The following is a 22,373-nucleotide window of genomic DNA, read 5'->3' as shown; positions in this document are numbered from 1 at the left end:
TGAAACAAAGATGTTTTACTCCAGAATTTCAGTCTTCAAAAACAATATATTAAAATTCTGTGTTTTTTATAATTTTTGTTTGTTTTACTAGGAAAAAAGAGACTGAGGTCTACATGCATCTCAGCATCACATGCCAAAAATAAAGATCTAAGAAATGGAGTTTTAAAAGGGAACATGGCTACGTGTTAGAGTGCAATCAAGCTACAGTCAGTAAACCATCACGAAAGTGCAATGCAGCAACCAGCCCTATTCATGAATGAATCCCCACCCCCAGTAGGCCGTTTCACGCCAAGTTTATAACTCTTGAGCTCTTTGTTTTTGTCACTTACTGGCTCTTTCCCAACCCCGCTCTGTAAGGAAACATTTGGCAACTTCTAAAACTGAAGATTAAAATTCAATTAAAAAAAAAGTCACATGCACAGATCCAGTTCCCAGCCCAGGAGCTGGGGCTCTGGAGAGCAGGGAATTTCTGGATCCTGCAGTATAAGGCACTAAGGCCAACATGTTTAGGAGGTCAGCACTGTGCGACAGGTGCCCAATTGTCAGCAGAACTCAGGCCCAGATCCTTAGAAGGGATGTAGGTACCTAACACCTAGTAATTTAGGCACTTAACTGCCTTTGAAGATTAGAGCCTCATGCACTGGGTGTACATGGAGTGCTAAGATCTTTTGAAACCTGGCTCTAGCAATGCGAGCCAAGCAGCTGCCAATCTAGACCTAGCAGTGCTCTGAGGCACTCTCTCTTGTCCATGGGAAAAGGAAGCATGTTTTATAGACGTGTGTTCATGGAATCCCAGTCTGACCCTAGATCACCCTCTCATTGGTCAGAAATCTTTAAAGGGTCTCTAGTACTGCTGTGAAAAATGTTAAGCGGAAATGGCTGCAGTGGGGTGGTTGACAGCCCTGCTCCCAACATACACCCAAAAATAAAAACCCGTATGTTGTGGGGTTTTTTGTTCCAAGAAACCATTGGAAAGTTTCAGGCTCAACAGCAGAGAGTTTGTTGTTCTCTCAGGGTTTCAGCTCTGGTTCCTTTCCCTCTAACAGATTTGACTGCCACCATTTCTTCCGGAGTGTTGCAGCCTTCAGTGTTTTGGCATGGAGCTGCCTTCCCAAACATGCCCAAATGCTGTGCTTGTTACCCTATGAGTTCGGCTGGAGGAGCTGCATGAGGGAACTGAGCTAACTGAAAGGTCAAGCATCTTACCTCTAGACTCACTCTCTTTCCCCTCACCTGCCAAGCAATGGTGTTCCAGCCAGGCTTGTCTACCTATCTGGGCCATAAGCTATACTCCACCAGGTGATGGAGTTGTGGGACTGATCTGGCTTCTGAGACATTTTCAAATACTTCTGACTCCAGCAAAACAGGTAAGCAGCTGAATGGGAGGTCAATGAGAAGATTACCGACACATATCTTAACTTTTCTAGCAAATATACGAGCAGTGCTCATCTGGAAGGACTCCTGACATACTGTTAAACAGATCCAACAAAACCCTGCCCAACCTGCACATAGTGCCCAACCTGCACAACTGGCTGGTAGCGGACAGCAGATACACAGAGGAGGACTATTTCAGATGGGCAGGTTTGCAAGCACGTGCTCACTGTAAAACCTGAGAGTGGATACACACCTCTGATGCTATGCAAGGCACATCTCTCCATACCATTAGAACAGCCACACTGGTGTGCACACACACTGAACTCTTAGCTTTGGAAGGAAGAATCAGAATGTCACTTCTACAGCACTCAATATCGCTGACAGTCAGATCACCTGAATGCTTAAAGAGAACAAGCTGATCTAAACGATCATTATCTATGGACAAGGAATAACTGGGATGGAGTGGGAAAAGGCAGTGCAGGTGCTTCAGCTTCCCCTTCCATGGTTTCAAACCTGTCTTGGGTTATTGGTAACATGTACTGCATGCACAAGAACACCAGATATTTTGTTAGACAGTTCTGTTACAGAAAGCATGGACTGGGGAGGCTGGATTGTGTCTGAAAGGCTGAAGGGTTAGATGGATGAAAGGAAACTGAGTCCTAGGGAAGTGAAGATATTAAAATGAAACAAATTGTATAAGCAACTGGCAAATCTTTCTGGAGTGTTTGAATCTGAGCTTCTTAGGAAGTCTGAAACTAACGGAGCCAGAAAGCTCCAGTGAAGACTCTTTCTTCACTTGAGACTGAAGAAGCCAAATCATCATACACCCACACCATTTCACTCCATTGGTCAAAGTTGTCTTGGGGAAAAGAGGGTTCCAAGGTGACCCAGCCATAGAAATGTGTATGAAGAGTGCTTGGTGCATGCATGGACTACCTAACACAAGCACCACTATCACTTAGGCTTAACTCCTCACTGGATAACACAGGTCCTTGGGAATTCAAGTGTTGTGTGAATCAATAGTAGAGGGACTGCTGCTTTTCTGACCTAAAGGTGAAATGCATGGGCTGATGTCAAAAGCACAAAGCAAGCAGGACCCAGCACTCCCACTGTAAAACACACCACAGGCAGGTGGCTTCCCAACAAATCCAGCTGTTACAAAGCAGGTAATTTAGGGCTACTTTAATTTGTTCCTGGGTCTCCATAGATAGATATACAGGAACTCAGTGCATCAAAACACGGCTAAATATGGTTTGGGAAGGGGCTAAGAATCTCTCTCCAGACAGTCGAGAACCTTTTGTGTAAGCCCTGTCCCCTAGAGCTCTAAACAGATATGGGGAGCTTGGTTGAGGACCCCAATCCATTCACCCCCTAAAGCAGTTCTGCACAGTTTCTCATAGGCTTCATCAGATCTGCATGGCAGGGGAGCAGCAGGGGCCCACAACAGCCAACAGGTCTAACTGATCCCCAGTGCACAGATTATGTCCTGGCTAGGTCAGTGAGTCATTGCTAGGAGGGTCAGGAAGGGGTCTGGAGTAATGGGACCCAGATCTCTAACAAAAGCTGCAGCAGGGGGGATGTGGGTCAGTTCATAAAATCTTAATTAAAAATAAAACCAAAGCCACACAGGCTTGGTGCTAAAGAGCGAGAGCATCTAAACAGCTAAGTCCAATGGAGAGAAAAAGGCAGGTGGACATATACACTCTGTATCCTTTACAGCACAGGGATGCATCAACACAGAGAGAGCCTCTAGGAGGGGACATAAATAAAATCCTTTGTGAACCCCGCTATTACCCACCTCAGCCATGACTAAAACCTACCAGTGTAGGCTTTATAACTGGGAAAGTTATGCAGCAGTAACATGCTATGTAGACAGATGCCTCAGATGTAAGCTGGGACTCAACCCAGGGCCTGACACAGCACAGCCCTCAGCCAGCCAAGCCAGGCCCTGGGATTTGATGGAAAGAGGAGAGTCATGACATCTGTCCACAAATGCAGCTGTGGTCTCTCTCTCTCTCACACACACACACACACACACACACACACACACACACACACACACACACACACACACACACACACACTTTCTCCTGCCATGTCATTTTGCTCTGGAAGGAAAACTCTTCCATCCAAGAGTAGTTATTGTGGTTGTGGCATTTTCAAGGACAAAGCTAGGAGGAAGCAGGTCCCAAGCTCTGAAGCCACCATCCCAGCAAGGCAACTAATGCGAAGAACGTCTGCCAACAAGACAGCCTAAGGCCTTGCTGTTCATCCCTAATAATAATAATCAAGGCTGTTTGTAAACTCAGAGTTGAAGCCCAGACCAGGTGAGTCTACTGCATGGTGCAGCCACTGCTGGGGAGGAACTCCTGCACATACATTGCAACTGATTTGGAGAGGTAGGTCATGGTGCCAAATCTGCCACTGGGAGCACTGTCATACAGCAAGGTGCAGATACCAGTGGCAGTATCCTTCTCCAGCATGTTGTCATCTGCACCCAGGGTTTTCTGTTCCATTTGGGAATGGAGGAGAGAGAGAGAGAGAGAGAAAAAGGAGAGAAGGCATTAGTCAGCAGTGCATAGAATCATAGAAAATTAGGGTTGGAAAAGACCTCTGATCATCTAGTCCACCCCCCTACACAAAACAGAACCATCCCTAACTACACCAACCCAGCCAAGGCTTTATCTACCTGGGTCTTAAAAACTTCCAAGGACTTGCTCCATGATTTCTCCAGGGACTGAGGTGATTCCACAACCTCTCTGGGTAACCTGTTCCAATGCTTCACTACCTTTAACTTAAATTTCCCTTGCTGCAACTTGAGATTATTGCTCCTTGTTCTGTCATCTGCCACCAGTGAAAACAATCAGACTCCATCCTCTTTGAAACCACACTTCAGTAGTTGAAGGATACTATTCAATCTCGCCCTAGTCTTCTCTTCTCCAGGCTAAATTAGCCCAGTTCCCTCAGCCTCTCCTCAGAAGTTCTGTGTCCCAGCCCCCTAACCATTTTCATTGCTCTCTGCTGCACTCTCTCCAATTCACACTCTTTTTGTAGTGGGGGGCCCAAAACTGGACACAATATTCCAGATGTGGCCTCACCAGTGCTGAATAAAGTGATTCTTCCCCTTCATTCAATCTGCTAGCAATGCTCCTATTAATGCAGCCCAGTATGTCGTTAGCCTTCTTCACAAGAAGGGCACACTGTTGGCTCATATATAGCTTATTGTCTACTGCAAACCTCACGAGATTTCTTTTGGTCCAATTGTCCAATTTTCCCAAATGTGTCCAAGTCCTAGCCCTACCCTCCAGCATATCTACTATTCCCCCCCTGCTTGGTGTCATCTGCAAACTTGCTGAGGGTGCACTCCATCCCATCTTCCAGATTGTGGATACAGATATTAAACAAAACCAGCCCCAGGACTGACCCCTGAGGCATTCCACTTTATGCTGGTTGTCAACTAGACATCAAGCCATTAATTACTTCTCTCTGAGTCCAACGATCCAGCCAGTTTTCTATCTATTTTACAAGTCCATTCATCCAACTCATACTTCCTTAGCTTACTTGCAAGAATGTTGTGGGAGACCGTACCAAAAGCCTTGCTAAAGTCAAGGTATATCACATCCACTGCTCTCCCCACATCCACAGAGCTAGTCATCTTGTCATAGAAGGCAATTTAAGGTTGGTCACGACTTGCCCTTGGAGAATCCAGGCTGACTGTTCCTAATCACCTACTTCTCCAAGTATTTAGCAATGGATTCCTTGAGGACCTGCTCCATGATTTTTCCAGGGACTGAGGTGAGGCTGGTTGGTCTGTAGTTCCCTGGATCTTCCTTCTTCCCTTTCTTAAAGATGGGCGCTATATATGTTCTTCTCCAATAATCCAGGACCTCACCTAATCACCATGAGTCTCAAAGATAATGGCCAGTGGCTCTACAATCACATCAGCCAACTCCCTCAGCAGCCTCAGATGCATTGCATCTGGCCCCATGGACTTGTACATGTCCAGCTTTTCTAAATAGTTCCTAAACTGCTCTTTTGCCCCTGTTGCCTGATCACCTTCTCCCCAAATTGTGCTGCCAGGTACAGTAGTCTGGGAGCTGACCCTGCCTTTGGAGACCAAGATAAAAAAGGCATTAAGTACTTCAGTCTTTTCTGCATCATCTGTCACTAGGTTGTCTCTCCCTTTCAGTAAGTAAGGGAGCTACACTTTCCTTGATCTTCCTCTTGTTGCCAACATACTTGTAGAAACTTTTTACCCTTCATGTCCCTTGCTATCTGCAGCTCCAGTTGTGCTTTGGGACTTCCAGATTTCATCCTTGCAAACTCCTCCCTAGTCATCTGCCCAAGTTTTCACTTCTTGCAAGTTTCTTTTTTGTGTTTTCATTCATTGAAGAGTTCCCTGCTAAGCCAAGCTGGTCTTCTGCCATACCTGCTAGTCTTCCTGTGCAACAGGATGGATGATTCATTCCTGCATCCTTAGTAAGGTTTGTTTACAATACAATCAGTTCTCCTGCACTGCTTTCCTCCTCAGACTAGCCTCCCAGAAGAGCCTGCCCATCAGTTCCCTGAGTAAGTTGAAGTCTGCTTTTCTGAAGTCCAGGGTCCTTACTTTGCTGCTCTCCTTCCTTCCTTTCCTCAGGATCCTGAACTAAATGACTTCATGATCACTGCTGCCCAGGTTGCCATCCACTTCTACATTCATCACCAATTCTACCCTGTTTGTAAGCAGCAGGTGAAGACGCATACTTTGGCACCCCTTCTTTTCAACTCACCACCAACCCACAGCTAATCCTTGCTCCAAACCAGCATCAAGCACTTAAAGCCCCAGTACCACTACTTCTACTACCTAATCCCTCCTCCCTTCCTTTCTTGCCCCACTACATTCCTTCACAGATCCCAGTATAATGCATACTGATTTTGTATACCAGTGCAGATTACACTGGGATCCAGAGTGGAGAGATGTGTTGTTAGTTCTCCTAGGGTACCTGCATGTGCTTGGTGGCCATGATAGCACACTTCTGTGAGGCAGCAGAGGAATAGATATTCACCAAGTTGTGTTCACAAAGAGCTCTCTCTGAATGAACATAAACATATCATCTACACCAGTGTCACTTATACCCATTTTACTCCCATATCTTTCAGAGTTTATTCTACACTGGCTTGGAAGAAGTTCCTCAGGTGTAGGATAATTTCAACCATTTGCAATCATCTGCCCACAGCTTTTTAATGCTGGTGTAATGGATCAGGAGGTCACCCAGTTAAGTGACACTTCCAATTGCTTAGGAAGCAAGACTTGAATCTTTACTGAACACCTAGGAGAAGCCTACTGAATGCAATGCTGGCCTGAGTTCCATTTAATATGAGTACATGGGCTAAGTGTTTGACACATGCTTGCAAACCCAGACCCATGTTCCTTCCAAATTTGAGACCAAGTTCACTCATTCTAGCAAATGGCAGCATCCTACCTGTTCTTCATAGAATAAGTCATTTGCTAGGTGCACAATCTTTTCCACTGCAATGATGCCACCAATGCTGTTTATTTCCACATCTGCCAACATGGTAAGAACTAGGATAGCTTCTACGAGGAGCTGCCTATACTCTGGTTGTGGGACACGGTTTAGGACAGACTCAACATGGACTGCAAACTTTATTTCCCCAGGAGTCATCTGTGAGAAATAAAAGAGAATTATATAGATACATAGACACACACAGAATGTATGCAACATAGTCAAGTGAACCCCACACCACTCACCCTCCAGGGAGCCCAGCCCCATTCAAGCTAGCACTGCACAGTATCTTTCACTGTAGAAATCAAAATGGCTGACAAGAGATGAGTAAGTGTCATTAGTCTCATTTTACAGATGGGTGACTGGAAGCAAGAGAGGGGAAGTGACATGAGTGATTTTAGTGGCAGGGACAGAACCCAGGAGTCCTAACTCATAAGAAAGCCTCCCTGAGAAAAGAACTGAATCAGGGAAGCACCAGTGCTGAGGGGAAACACTGATATGAGAGCAGGATCCAGGTTGTGACTTCAGATGGGGCTCCTGAACTTGTGGCACTCAAAATTTGGTGCCCCAGATGTTGACTTGGGAGAAACAGAAGGAAGGAGGTGGATAGGGCACACAGGGCTGGGAGGTAGAGAGAGAATAAGAGTTGCATCATGCAAGCTTCTTGGCAAAAAACTGGCAGAGAGTACTGTGCCAGGCAGAATGCTGGCAAGTCCCATAGAAAGGCCACCTTACACTCCTTATTCTAATCTTCCATTTCCAACTGCTTGGTAAACTTGGGAAAACTCGTTGTCACAGATGGTTTTGTGTTCGTTTTCTGCCTCCGCTAGCGGGCTGTTTTCAGGCAGTGACGGAGAATAAAGACAGCTTTTGCCATGTGCAAACCAGGGTAGGGAGACAAGAAGCAGATTTGTTAAATATTTTGCTGCATTGGTGGCAATGTGTCTTCCACGTCCTAAATGGGGGAGCTGGAGACCTTGGCTTTGCAACCCTAGTGCACCTGTGACATGCTCTCACTCCCTCTCTTGCACATAACTTTACATAGTTCTGCTCTAATTGGACTGATGATCCCTCTCCTCCTCCCCCCACCCAATCTCCCCAAACATACACCCACCTAAAGCTCTTACCTCTCTGGTCGTTGAGGAAGGAAGAACAAAGCCCTCCACAGAGAGTCCATGGCACTGCAGAGTAAGACAGAAAGTTAGAGGCAATAGCTTAGAAAGAGAGATTTGAAAGGGGACATTATTCAGTCTCTGCTGAATCTCTAAAAGATTCCAGTTCCCAACAAGGCCACAAAAAAGGGCTTTGTGGAAGCATTTGACATCCAGCAAGTCAATGACTACAGATGATGTTGCCTTTAATATCTGTCCTCTGCTTATGTGCTGCCTTCTAAAGCAGAGCTGTTCTGCATGGTATGAAGCAACTCACACGCCTTGTTATTTTGGTTGAAGTCTATGTGGTTGTTCATATGGATGCAAGCACTTTCATATCAAGTCAGTTAAACTAGTAAGGAATCCACCTCAGATGTCTCTCTAAAGATAACTCTTTTAGTGAAGTGAGAGTGTCTGAACAAAGATCTGATCCTATATAACAGGGGAGAAGGGGATGAATTGCATCCTTTAGATCTGCTTTAGTTCTGTCACCCGTTGAGACAATCCCCAAGTCTGGTGCCAAGCGTCGGCATAACATCCCTTTATAAGATGCCTCTCCCTCTCATCCTTCTGACCACAGTGACAAGCCAAACTGATATCAACATGGCTCCTTGGGCCTGATGTATCAAGGGAAATTCCCCAACAGAGTTGAGACTTACTACTAGCTTCCCCCTCATGTTGTATCTGCATCATGCAGGAGGAGATGCCCTCAGACAGGAAGCATCTGGAACAGGAAAGCATGCATCTGGAGTATACCCAAGGTGCACGGGTGCTCCAGAAATTCTTTACCCTTGCAACACTCCATAGAATCTTAGAGGAGCAGTACTGGAAGGGACCTCCAGAGATCATCCAGTCCAGCACCCTGCCTGAGGCAGCATCATCCCTATCCAAACCATCCTATACAAATCCATCGGCTAACCTCTTAGCAAAACTACAGTCAACCCTGATGCAACACAACACAAGACACAACACCTGGCTTTGCCACAGGTAAAGCAAGGGGAGTATGGTGGCCAATGTCCTGCTGTTGTAAATGTTGTTAATATAGTCTCAAGAGATCCCAAGAGGGCCACACCCCCTGCTGTACGGGAAAGCAAAACCCCTCAAAGTTTGCACCATAGGGTAATATTCCTTCTTGACCTCAAATATGGCAATCAGCCTGACCCTGAGCAGAGGGACAAGACCCTCTACCCAGGAATCTCTGGCTTTAAGTCCCAGCAGGAACACTGCCACACGCCAGTCAAAATCGCCAGCTTTTGTTGTAGCCAACACCCAGTGCTTCTGAGGGAGGCTTAAAAAACCCCCCAAAAAACAACAAAACCTGATATGCAGGGGGGGAGGGATTCCTTCAGCCCCATGCAGCAACCAGCAGAGCCCAGAAATGTGGGAAATGCATATAGTAGAACATAAGCATACCCATGCGTAGGTCATCCCTGACTAGTGCCTGTCCAACCCCACCCTGAATACTTCCAGCGATGGATGGTCCACAGCTTCCCTAGGCAGTCTATTCCACTGCTTCGCTGTCCTAACCACGAAGGAATTTTTCCTGATATCTAATCTAAACCTACTTTTTGACAACTTCCAGGCATTGGTCTACCTTCTACTCTCTGCAGCAACAGAGAAAAGGTGCTTTTCCTCTTCTATATGGCAGCCTTTCAAGTATTTGAAGACTGCTATCATGTCCCCTCTTAAGTGCCTTTTCTACAAGCTGAACACGCCTAGCTCCTTCAGCCTCTCCAAGCATGACATGTCTTTCAAGCCCTTTATCAGTCCTGTCACCCAGCTCTGGAGTTACAATTCACTGAAGCACAAAGACAAGTGTGGGCTGCCCTAGCTCAAGAGTTATCAATCTACAGCCTGTGGGTTGGAGCCAGCCTGTAGAACTACTGGATTTGGCCTGTGGATCCAGGGCTTTAGCAGCATTTAGCGGCAGGAAACAAGCAGTGGCAGGAGCCAGGTCCTAGTGCCCACCCATTCACCTCTGAACAGGTCATTCTGTCCTGGAGCTGGAAAAGGCTGCCTACCTCTGGTCTAGCTAATGTTAGGACCTCATACTGTCTGTATCTTAGTGCAAGGGTGAAACAGGCCTTTTCCTACCTGCAGCTGAAAACCCAGCTAGCAGGGGAAGCTCCTGCATAAATCTAAAGTTCCCAACTTTACATGGCCCAAAGCTAGGCTTTTGACACAAACAAGGCCAGAGCAGGCCCCATAACACTAGGCCTGAATAGCTGGGACCTCAGAATAGGCTCATCAAGACCTCAGAACAGGCTCATTGTGCAGCAGCATCCAGTGGGTTACAAGAGCAGTGAGGTTTGTAGGAAAGGTGTTACATCTTCTGGGCACTGCACAAGAACAAAGATACAGGGACATCACGTGTGGGAGACTCACCCAAAGGATAGAGATGGCTGCACAACAACCAGCCTGTGACCTGCCTCACCTTCTGCAAGATCCTCCAGACTTTTTGGTAGAAGCCCACTGGGACCCTGTTAAGCGCTCCATCTAGCCGCCGCCTCCGTTGCCATTGGCCTTGGCGGCTGTCTTTGGAGAACTGATCTTCCAGCATGCTAGCAAAAGATCCTCCACCAGGGAAGATGGAGGAGCGTCCAGAGGTCTGAGCACAAGACAAAGGTACATTAAAGGCAGTGGAACAGCTCTAGTGAGAGCAGCCCAAAACATCAGACAGCATTGGGTGAGGGATCCCCCCTCTGGCCTGCAGTGGCTTCAACTGCAGAGAAACCTGTGGCCCTATTTCTCTGCTGTCATCATCACATGCTGTGATTTTGGTGGCTCTTACAAGTCAACCACAAAGGGCCAGGCCAGGTTAGTGCTGGGCTAGGACATCAGCAGATACATGACAGTGGCCATTCAGGAGAAGACACCAACAAGCACTGAGCCCAGCATCCAACCACAGGGGGAAGGCACACAGTGCTGCTCTTAGAGATGTAAGGCTGCTTGTGGCCATTAAAGAACCCCCGGCAACTTATGCTCAACCTGGAACATTAGGCCAGTGCCCAGAGTGGGCAACTACATTTCCCTTCCTGTCCTCAGGATGCTGATGGAATACAGGGTCTCCACATCCAGCGTTGGCCTTGCTAGTTTTTAGGGTTTTCAGCCTTGTTTGTTTTCCCATCCCACTGCCAAACATGATGTATAGGAGGAAGGGAGGGAAGGAGGGAGAAAGAAAGGAGCAAAAGAATGCTAACTGTAGGCAGGCATTTTCTTCTAGGTACGCTCCCAAAAGAAAGCTACCAATAAATCCCAATGCCTGCACTCGCAATAGCCTCTTAAGTAGCTGCATGCACTGCCTTTGCTTAATGCTAACTTTGCTGACCCTCTATGCAACTTTCCTAGCCACTGCTGAAGGGCTGCTGTTCTCCACTCCAAAAGTGACTGCACTTCAGTGTGGGTGAAGCAATTCCTCCCTCTAGCTACTTTCTTACTCAGGGACCTGAGAGGACAGACACATTGTGCGTGTAAACAGGAGGGAAAAGTTACCAGAGAAGATTCTGAATCCGAATCCGGGGAGTGTAAGCCACAGCTCTAGAAAGAAGAGAGAGACAATCAAATCCTGATGGGTTGGAGCAGGCAACACTATTAGCAGCAGCAGTAGCTTGGGCAAAGCTTTGTGTCATTTGGTGGGTGTCTCAGGCACCCATGATTAGCCAAAGAATTTAGAGCCAGTTTAGGAAGTTGCATCACAGGCTTTTGCATTAAACTGAAGCTGTAACAGAGGAATGACCCATCCCTGGGTAAAGGATAAGAGCCAGCCGCAACTGGAGGCGCTGGTTAAACAAGGGAAGCATAGTCCAGTATATAAGGTGACAGACTGCACTGTGCTAAGCCTTGGGCTGGGTTTTCTTTCCAGACTTACCTTGTGCAATACAGGATGCACTCCTTGGCGGCCATGATAGCCAGAGACTGGGCACAATGGAACGAGGCAGAGAAAGGCTCAGCCTAGCAGGGGGTGACCTATAGGATCTAGAACCCAGAATGAAGTACAGAAGTCTACACTACTGCCAACCACCACTTCAGAGCAGGACTGAGGTCCTTCTTGTGGGGACTGAAAAATGCACGAGGACTCACTGCACAGTAGCACTGCAGCTACAGCGAGCTCTTTCCAGGGGAACATGCACCCATTATGGCAGAGGGAGGAAGTGAATAGGCAGAAGGAGCATTGTTGCCTGTAGTTACGTTAGGCAGCCGAGAAGGGGAGAAGCTGAACTGCATGGTAGGTTTATCTGGCAATTCCCAAGCTTCTGGAACTGTGGTTCTCAAATCTTTATAGATTCAAGGCACCACTTGGAAAACGCCAGCTCTTAGTTTTCATTCTTTTTTTTTAATTATGGAAAAATCATATTGCAATTCTCTTGTTGTAAAGAGCTCAGAAAGACCACAAAAGATCCAAATGTTTTTAACACTATGGATTCCTACTTGAAATCTCTGGGCTTATGCTGTGAACCATGGGTGTACTCCCAACAGTGCTAACATCATGTGACACCACATAGCACCCCTAAAAGGATCTCAAGGCACCCCTGTGCCATGGCACCCTAGTCAAGAATCACAATTGTAGTCATACAACTCAAGATAAGCAAGTACAAAAAGTTTCCCTCCTGCACTGGATGTCTTCTGCTGAACTTCATTTCTGGTTTGTGGCCCAGCGCGCTACGACAAGTCAATCATTTCTAGCCTCTAGGCAAGACTCACATGCCCCATGGTGTTCTACTCCCTCAGGTCCCCTACTCTTCTTGCAACTTGGATCAAGCCCATTTCTAAGGCTACAGGTTCTCACTGGCTCAGAGACCCATCCGCCCAAGGAGTCTCAGTGAGAGCTACAAGCAAGAAGTGCAGGTAAGAGACCTGTGGAGAAGTTATAATTGGTTCTTCATAGCCCCATAACATGGTATGCCTGTTCCTTCGGCACCTCCTCCCTCACAAGGAAATAGCACAATGACAGAAGGGATAGAGGCCTGAGGACTGGGTGAGTTTCCTAACTGGGGCCTCATTGAGAGGAGGAGCAGTTTGTCAATGTTATACCAGTGTGGCACTCCTTGGGTGTGCAAAGCTACCCCAGCAACACTGCACTCTGTACCAGTAGAGTAATGGCTTGTTTCCTTTATAGGGTGGCTGCTGCTGCCAGCTTTACTGGCAGTGCTATAACAGCAGAGCCACCTACTGCAGACCTGGCACCTGTCTGTTGAAGTTTTCTGTTAGCATAGCTACATCACCTCAATGAAGAAGCCAAGCAGAGCCCTCTTCAGCCAGTTTAACTGCACTGACAGGATTCTGCTGGCTTAGCCATGTCAACTACAGACATCACCTTGTCACACTCCTACTGACAACTATTCCACCAAAACTTCATAGTGTAGCCCAAGCTTTTAATCCCCTTCTCTGAGTGACAGACTACAATGGTATCAGCAGAGTCTAACTACACCCACATTTGGGTCTTCTACTGTGTGAAGCAAGGAATCACACCTCTTTACACCCCTGCCCAATACCACTATACCAGCAGATGTCTATAATGTGGCCATTGACTGAACCAGCAGAATGGCATTGCCATTAGCCAGCTTAGACATGGCCATCACTGTATCCCACGGACTGCAGACCATCGAGTACAGACATGTGGCAGATGGACAGGAGAGAGACACACTTCTACCCAAGCCTGCTCCCAGAAAAGAGCTCCAAGCAGAATAGCCTGGACTGGAAATGGGCTTCAAAGAGTCCTGAAGGGCATCCTGCTAGGACCAACTAGATCCCTGTCATTGGCACTGAACCCCATGTTTAATGGTGAGGGAAAGCCAGCTCCTGGGTGCGCCAGCTTGATTTTAAAGAAGCCCGTTAGCTCATGCATGCTCAGAAGCCACCCGTGTGCGCAGAGTTATTGATTAAGCTGACGTGTGAAGGGAACATTGGTGGTTTCACCTTACTCCCCGTCAGAGACTGCCTACGTTTATCCAGTTGCTGAAAGATAAAAAGATAAAAATATATGCAATATGACTAGCTGCAGATACACGGTGGTGCTATGTCCTGCTGCCTAAAAGCCCCACCCTGACTTGAGACTCCAAAGTAGTCGGTCCCCTATGTAATGTCAGGCATTTGTTTCCTTCCAGCCCCTTCCCTCTCTGGGCCCCCCCCCCCCCCCGCGGGGGGGGGGGGGGGAGGAAAGATTTTCAGAGACTCAAGCAGGGGAAAACAGGTAACAGGCACTCAGACACTGAGCATAAGAAACAGGATCAGGTCCTACGTCCACAAGAACATCCACTCAGTCCCTCCCACATACCACGCAACAGAGCCCAAAGCCTAATTCCTTATCTATACGGGAAAGGAGCTAAAGCAAAGCAAGCCCTTGGCTGGGCAGTCTTACTGCAGTTTAACTTGATTTTTTTTCCCAAGCAAACTACATCAGGCTGAAATAAGCCCTTCACGTAAGTCAGGGTGGCCACAAAGGCTGAGATTTGCACCCCTGTGTCTCCAACTGATTTGATTTAACACTATCCTGGTGCTGCTCTCCATCTAAATGACCCTGATAATGAAGTTGCTGTGAGAGCATCCAGGGTGCATCTCATGCTGACAGCAGCCTGCACAGAAGGCAGCCCTGCCAGGCCTGCCCAGTTGCAGTAGCAAGTGTTCCTGGCCTCTGAGGGGGTCAGGGCACAGGAAACAGAGTGCAAGAAGTCACATGTGCCCCACGAGCACTGTTATTGGCTCAGAGAAAACAGAGGAGCTGGAATCCCAGATGGAGAGGAGCAGCTTGCAAGCTCAGCTCTTGTGACTCCCTCAGGGACGAGGTACTCTGCAGTAATACCCAGTAAGGATTCTGTTACCACCAGCCCCAAGGGACATAGTGACCATTTCAAAGGTGTTTGAACCAAAGTATGATCTCAGAAACCTTCTAGCAAGTATGTGGGGGGAGAGAAGTAAGGAACTCTTGGGAACTGGTGGAGTAGAGGAGAAATCCTCTGCCATTTTATGGACATTTCCCAGGTCCTACTGGCATAAGGAGTCTTTCCCTCACCACACTGTACTCTGGCTACAGGAAACCTGCTGTTAGGTATTGGGGATACAACCCTGAAGCTCTTGTTTCAAAAGCACAAGCTCCTGCCAGGAGAAACTCACAGCAGCTGTTAGCAGTAGAGGGACATTGAGCCATCTAGGTGGTCCTTACCTACCCGCTCAGAAGAGGTCGACAGTGACATACATGACAGTTCTTCGCAGTATCGTTTTAAATTACTACAGAGCTCCCCAACCTGTTACTTCCTGAACCTTAAACAAAAGCTATTATATACCTATGAAATCAGCCAGCCCTGGACCTCAGCACCTCCTAAGAACCCCAGCCCAGTCCTGCCCTTCTCACCTGTTTGATCTCACTTTTCAGCTTGATGATGCCAGTTCGCTCCGGTTTGGTTGCTCCAACAGCGCCCATCTCACGGATGGAGATGGCTGGTGTGAGGGTTGAATCAACAGACCGCACTGAAGAAGCAGAAGGAAGAGAACTTACCACCGCCTCAGAGGACTCAGGGCAGCAATGCAGCCTACAAAGCACCTCATGCTGCCTGAGGGTGTCCTCTTACCATCTCCAGTAGGTAGAGATGCAAGACCTTGCAGAGAACTCAACAACCACCTTAGGTAGTGCCACGGTACAAATCTCCTTTGCCACCTACTGTTGCTCTCCCTGTTCCAAGCACCAGCTGCATCAACCCATTTCATCACCACGTGAGGCACAGAGTTATTTTGATAACAAATTCAGAGCTGTGCTCAGGCTGAATTTCTGATCCATGAATGGGGAGAATGTTTGAGCCACAATGGAGAATTAAGCAGGAAGATGCCTCAATATGTATAGCAAAGGTGTGGGAAGGTTACAGAAACACAGAATTACTTATAGCAAGATGTACATCTACAACAGCAGGGATGGGCAGATCTGAATGGCCAGGAGCAGAGCTTCAGCTAAACACGCTTTGGCTAGGTTGCAGTGTTCATTTCAGGTTTTCTGTCTACATTTCACAGGCAGCCAGATTAATGTTAAAGATCTTTTATAAGAAAGACTCACCACTCTTCTCCACCCCAAACTCCTTGCCAGAGAGAATGTGGCACAGAAGATTCTTCATATCCGAAGGACTGAGATTCATTAAGCTCTCGGTAGCTTCTCCAGCTAGAGATCAGAGACAACTTAGGTGACTTCCAGCAAAATGACCTACTCTTCCCCATACTTCTAGAAAGCTTTCATATTATAATTTATGTCACTGATTATGGGAAGGAGCATTCCTAAAGAAAGTTCTGGTAAGAGGGTTTATTGTCAACAGGTGCATAGGTAAAGCCATACAACAGATTACTCCCTCATACATACTGATGAAAAATTCAAGCTCTCATCCTGTTCTTAGTCCCCAAAGAAAACTTCAGTTGCTATGAGATCCTCTCCACACGGAGATCTAGGCAATTACAAAATATGAATTCCAAGAGCCCACAGGTGATTCTAAAGCTTTGAGTCCCTCAGCCCAACCTCACGGCTCACTAATTCCATTTTCTCTTTCCCCAGCACCTATGCAAGAAATGCGCCCCCCCCCCACAACGTGTGAAGAGAGACACTGAAACTGATCAAGATGCCAAACATGCATCACTGCAGCTCTTGAGATTGAAGTCAGGGGCCAGCAACGTTTTGGAGTGGGAAGCTGCTCTAAAGCAGCTCAGCTCTGAGTTTGGGAAGCTTCAAGCCTGGCCTGTACCGCTGCTACCACAGCCACAGTCAAAGTTGCAGTCCCTGCTCCTTCCCTCAGTACCATCATGGTGACTGTTTTTCCCTGCTGCCCAGTCAAACCCGAATCTGAACACCACCCCCCACGAGGAACACCGCCAAAGCCCTAGCAAAAGCCCCCCATATCTGCGGGCCCAATAGAATGGCTCCACAGGCCAGATCCAGACCACAGGTCAACAACCCCTGGTTTAAGTTCTTCTGTGGCCCACCTCCCAAAAATAGAATATTCTAACACCCCAGACTTTACTGGTTTTACTCATGCACATCCGTGTAGCTGAGAACTCACAGCTGGCAACTGAGACAGAGCGAGGCTAAGTGACCTGCCTCCCCAAATCACACAGGACTCTGGCAGGGAACTGAACACAGGTCTGCTGAGTGCCACGTGAACCCACTATTCTTTGCATCATCCTCCCCTACCGTGACCTTCAGCATTTACTTGTAACATGTACACACAATTAAATTCCCAAACCCAGAGTGGTTAGGTTGACTCTCAAATTGAGGCACAGTTTGTACCTATTAAAAATAGCCAGGCTGTCCACTGACAACCGTTTGCAAAGCTTTTTTGGGTGTCCACTGACACCCCTTTGCATGTACCCTAGTGTCCCTTATGCTCCATGCTTCCTAGAGAGGTTCTGGCATGCATGACAAGGTAATGTAATAAGAATTCTGGTCTTTAAATGTTAAAGAAAACCCAAAAATAAATAAGAGACTGAGGTGATAAGCAAGGGAGTTTATATTTTTGGTGCTGCAAGCATAGGTGCCTCTATCTTTAGGTAATTCCCTACCACAGTTTTCCCCAGAGACTTTCATTACTAGGTTCAAATTTTACTAGTTATGAGCTCCTCACATGCAAACTGAGCCCACAGAAATATCTGTTCTTACCCAGAGCATCTGTCAAGCTGAAGGCTGAGGGACAGTTTGTTATAAAGCCTATTTATTGGGGCTTTGATGGAGGTAACACAAACCCAGCTACAATTCTAACCTAGTTATAATGCAACAAGCAACAGGGTACAGGTGTTCACCTCCTACTGCCAATTAACAGGCTTGGATGTTAAGAGGGATACACTAACCTTTTCTGTCTTGCCCACATAGACTAAATTCCTGGAGCAGGAGCTCACTCTCTGGCTTGGTCTGTACAATGCCTATTATGAGGAGACCTTAATCTGGGCTGGGGCCTCTAAGAGCTACCAGACAACACTGTTAGGCCACTGACTGATGTTAAAGAAGGCACAATGGGATCTAATGTGCAGTCCCAACAACTGCATTACCTGCCATGCCATATGTGCATGGAACGAGGCGCGATTGTAGAATTGAGCACCAGATCGCATAATGTCACAGATTCACAGAAGTTTAGGGCTCGAAGGGACCTCGTGAGATGTGGCCAAATAATCAGATAACACACTGTCAGGTTGCCAGTGCAGCAGAATTTTCAGACCTGGGGATGTACCATATGTTCCCACAGCTGAGAGCTCTAGCAGCTAATTGGGAGCCCCAATCAGCTGACCAGTGCTCCTGACCTCTAGAGCACATGGCAATGTGCTGCAGAGGCTGGGAGCATTGGCAACATTCAGTTAAAGGCAGGATAGGAACCAGGTACAAAAGTTGTTATGCATATGTTGTGTAATAACTTTCATGTTACAGGGGTATAGGTTGTAGCCATGTTGGTTTAAGGACATGGGCAGACTGGGTTCTTTGGGTAAGTCTAATATTTTTTTTAGACCAAACCAGATTGTTGGAAAAATTCTTCTTTGCAAACTTTCGGGTATAAATACGCTTCATCAGGCTAAGGAAGCATCTGTAGTTGGTATGGGCTCTTCCTGGATGGAATGAATAGTAAAGAACGTTATTATTCATTCCACCCAACTGCAGATGCTTCCTCAGCCTGATGAAGGGTATTTATACCCAAAAACTTGCAAAGAAGAATTTTTCCAACAATCTGAGTTCGTTTAATAAGAGATACCAGATTTACTCAAAAGAAACTTGTCTGCCTCTGTAATAACTTTATCACTTATTCGTGGCTCTCTCACACCATTAATTGAATGAACGTGTGGCCGAATCACTGCTTAACCAGTAAATCATGTCTTAAGTGCAACATGCGTCAGGAGCTTTAGGAGGAGATTGCTGGGCTCAGCACACATACCTGAGCAGTGCAGAGAATGCGCCAGCTCCGTCACCATCACTTGGATGATAAGCCCAATGCGTAGGCGGAACATCTCAGAGAAGAGGGAGGGCTGTGTGCGGATGTACATGGCCAAATATACCATGATTTCCTGAGGGTAAGAGCCAGGAGATGCTAGGTCACCAGACAGCTGCACAACAGGAGAGGCTATAACCTCAGAGCATATGGGAAAGACTCTCCAGCCTGCTGGAGGCTGATTACCACCTGGGGCCTGTCCTCTCACCTGGGTCAAGATAGAGATGCTCAGGTTTCTCTCACTAGCTTCATCAATCAGTTGAACAAGCTCCTCATAAGGAAGAGGGCTGAGGAGGCAACAGACATACAGGTGAGACCCAGCATGATCTAGATCTACGCATCACTGGATGGATGTCCCTTTCTCCAGATCACAGGGAGTGCCCTGTCTGCTCTGATGTGACTCGACTAATGGCTAATGAGGTTCTCAGGACACACGGAGTTCACTCGTGCATGGGAGAGCAGGGGCTCACATACTGGCTAGCTTGGGACTAGACCTCCCTGGGCCTCCTTCCTTTGAGAAGGCAGCAGTAAAGCATTCAAGGTGGAGCTCGGAAAAAAGTAATTGCCACTTATTACTGTCCATTTTGTGCTGGCCCCTGGATCGACTAAGATGTTCTCATTCCCCATGGTACAACTCAGAAAGAGCCACTGAACTCACGCAGAGATCGTCTTCTCACGAGGTTCTGGAGGCAGCCCCACTGTCAAGTGCTTCTGATGAGACAGGAGGTCAGTGCAGGCCTAAAAACAGAGGAACCATCCTACATATGGTTATGGGTAACCAACAGGCAGACCTGTCTACTGTCTAAGGGAGTATTCCTCTGCCCAGCCAACAGCTTCATTTACCTCTTCCACACAGAGCATGGACACAAGACTCATTTTAAAGTTCCCCCTTTCTTCAGGGATCATATTAAATGCCTGAGTCTTCCTACTTCTCTCACCCCTAAAAGTCTCTTCCTGAAATCTGCAGTGCTGACAGCTCCAGCCAATCAGTAGGAACTGCAAGTATGCAGGCCAGGCAGTCCAACATGAGCACAGTCAGGACATTTTACGAAGCTACAAGATTTTCACTCTCTCTGTGAAACAGTAAGGATGACCCTGGATTCAGAAGCCTCAGATCCAAGAAAGGCCCTTTGTCAGCAAAGACGACTAAAACATAGGGTCATGTACTGCCACCTGCTGTTCTCTGAGAGATTTAGGAAGTAAATCATTACCATCCCATTTGCTACCCCCATAAGCTTGGAGCCAGAAGCACACCAGGGCCCCAGAGCCAAGTCATTACCTCATCAAGAGCTTCCACCTTCTTCTTCAGGATTCCCGAGATGTAACGGATCAGGGCCCACTGTCGAGTAGTCCCTACTTTGACGTACAGCTCAGTAAGGAGGTCCTTGATTGTAGCACCAGGTTGGCCATGGATCTCAGTGTCCCAGTCAGGCCCCCTGTGTTAGAGATCCCTGGTTACAGCAAGGGTGTTTTAGCCAAGCACAACTAACTGCAGCAGCAGCATTAATATCTGTTCAAAGCAACAGATGACAGATCAGGATTAAGAAGACAGCAGTGCTCAGGGAGGGACATTGTCCTGGCTAGCAGCACTGCCCCAAATAGCACATGAGGATGAGACAGAAAGCAACAAAGCTGCATGCTTGGAAGTTTCAGCTCTCAAAGGTGTTAAGTCCTTTCAGGAAAAACAAATTTAGGCACTCACATGAAGCACACAGCATTAAGCATGAGGCCTGGCCTGGCCTGGCCTTGGCTCACAAGCCAAGTTTATTTCTGTATCATGAAACGGCCAGCAGATTCATCTAAGTTAGTAGAGGCTCTGGAGACGCCTTCCTGCCTTATATTTGCTAAATGATTTCGCTGCGTTTTAAAGGCCTGAACTGGTGAACTTTGACTTCCATCCAGCAAGCAGGCAATGCCCAAAGTCTCTCTGGTGACACTAAGTGCTGCCATAGGGAGGCAAAGCAAGGAGAGAAGCAGCGAGAAGAGGCAGAGGGACTGGCTGGTGCTCCTACTTGAGGGTGTGGAGCATGTAGAGGAGATCAGCCTGCTCCTGCAGGGTGGGGCACTCTCGCAGTTGGTCCACCAGGGCTTTGCAGTCCACGTTCCCAGCATTGTCTCTGGGGAGGTTCATCTCAGCATGGAGCGAGGGGATCTTTAGAAGAGGGCATTCAAAGGTCCGGTTAGAGCTGGCATCCCAAAGCCTTCCCCTAGACTCCCTGCTGTACCCAACTCCATTCCCAAAGGGTGGGACAAGGCACTGGCTGCCAACGCTGGCCAAAGCCCCAACACCAGACGAAAGCCTCAGCAGCCTCCACCAGACTAGGTCTGCTCTACTGCAAGGACCTGGAAAGAGCCTCAGCTCAAGATAATTCTTTCCCAGTGCTGGTCCACAAACCAGGATGCTGGGCTAACTCCTCACTCCTCCTTGGACAGATCCACCTCCACTGGTTCACCATGTCACATCCAACAACAGCTCCTCTTCTTCCTCATGGACCTTGCTCCTTCTATGCTAGGCCCCCTGGCCTGTCTGCTCTCAGTCACCTTTGAATACCCTGCAGCCCATGGGCTATGGGTCTGCTGGAAGCAGTCTGCAGGCTGGTTATCAAGGACATGGAGAGTCCACATCTAACTGTCCCAGGTGGGATTCAAGTCACTTCCAAGCCTGCACAGACCTGGCTGTATTGCTGCCCTGGGCCATCAGCCTGTTGTTTCCTGGCTGGGCCTATTCAGAAAGCTTTTCAGAGTCCAGGCAATTGATGGCTTCCACTAAGAGGGAGCACCACGGCACACCTGGAGTGCAGAAACAGGTCATAGTCACCTTGACATCTGGCTCGTGCTTCTGGATGGAACCCAGCAGGTTGACGGATGGCTGAGAAGTCTGAAACAGCTTGGAAGGGATATACATCCCAACATCTGCAAGAAAACAACACTTGGATTGACACTCAGCATGCTGCATTTCACCCTCTCCAGTAGACAGAGAGCATGTTGCACCTCACTGCTCAGAGTCATTTGAGTGCCCAGTTTGCACAATAACCTGCATTCAGGATTAGCCAGCCCTGGGCTTGGCAGGGATGAGAAGTCTACCCCCTTTCTCACGCCCCCACTTCCTTCCCCCATGAGTAGCTGGTGGCTGTTTAATAGTCTCTAATCCCTCCAGAATTTCTCTACGGGCTGATGGGCACTGGAACCCCTCCAGCCCTTGGCTTGCACTGGGGTGGATACGCTGCAGCCAAGATTAATTAATTGAGCCTTTGAGGTAATTGCTTGATTGATCCATTACAAAGAATTGTGCTAAATGGACCAGAGATTCCCATGCATGCTGGAGGACTACCAAGGATCTGCAGCTTCCCCTCTCACTAAGCTGCCCCAACAACCCTTTAAGAAGATGGTAAAGAGTCTTCACA

The 22,373-nt window shown here is 47.6% G+C and overlaps 1 protein-coding gene across 1 annotated transcript in view; it reads right to left on the bottom strand.

Moving 5' to 3' along the window:
• PHKA1 (phosphorylase kinase regulatory subunit alpha 1) overlaps positions 1 to 22,373 on the bottom strand; it is an 87,567-nt gene continuing 65,194 nt past the window's right edge. The window contains exons 21-34 of the mRNA XM_025205952.1: positions 21,788 to 21,882; positions 20,982 to 21,121; positions 20,249 to 20,405; positions 19,628 to 19,707; positions 19,178 to 19,256; positions 18,916 to 19,045; positions 16,074 to 16,175; positions 15,381 to 15,496; positions 13,949 to 13,987; positions 11,525 to 11,569; positions 10,467 to 10,640; positions 8,009 to 8,062; positions 6,840 to 7,040; positions 1 to 3,881 (exon numbers count right to left, since the gene is read on the bottom strand). Coding sequence (XP_025061737.1) covers positions 3,708 to 3,881; positions 6,840 to 7,040; positions 8,009 to 8,062; positions 10,467 to 10,640; positions 11,525 to 11,569; positions 13,949 to 13,987; positions 15,381 to 15,496; positions 16,074 to 16,175; positions 18,916 to 19,045; positions 19,178 to 19,256; positions 19,628 to 19,707; positions 20,249 to 20,405; positions 20,982 to 21,121; positions 21,788 to 21,882 — 1,586 coding nt within the window. The 3' untranslated portion in view covers positions 1 to 3,707. The remainder of the gene's footprint in view (positions 3,882 to 6,839; positions 7,041 to 8,008; positions 8,063 to 10,466; positions 10,641 to 11,524; positions 11,570 to 13,948; positions 13,988 to 15,380; positions 15,497 to 16,073; positions 16,176 to 18,915; positions 19,046 to 19,177; positions 19,257 to 19,627; positions 19,708 to 20,248; positions 20,406 to 20,981; positions 21,122 to 21,787; positions 21,883 to 22,373) is intronic.

The sequence above is a fragment of the Alligator sinensis genome, unplaced genomic scaffold, assembly GCF_000455745.1.
Source record: "Alligator sinensis unplaced genomic scaffold, ASM45574v1 scaffold619_1, whole genome shotgun sequence".
Classification (NCBI taxonomy): Eukaryota; Metazoa; Chordata; order Crocodylia; family Alligatoridae; genus Alligator; species Alligator sinensis.
Note: the sequence above shows the minus strand (reverse complement) of the source record. Positions and strands in the feature narration are given on the sequence as shown.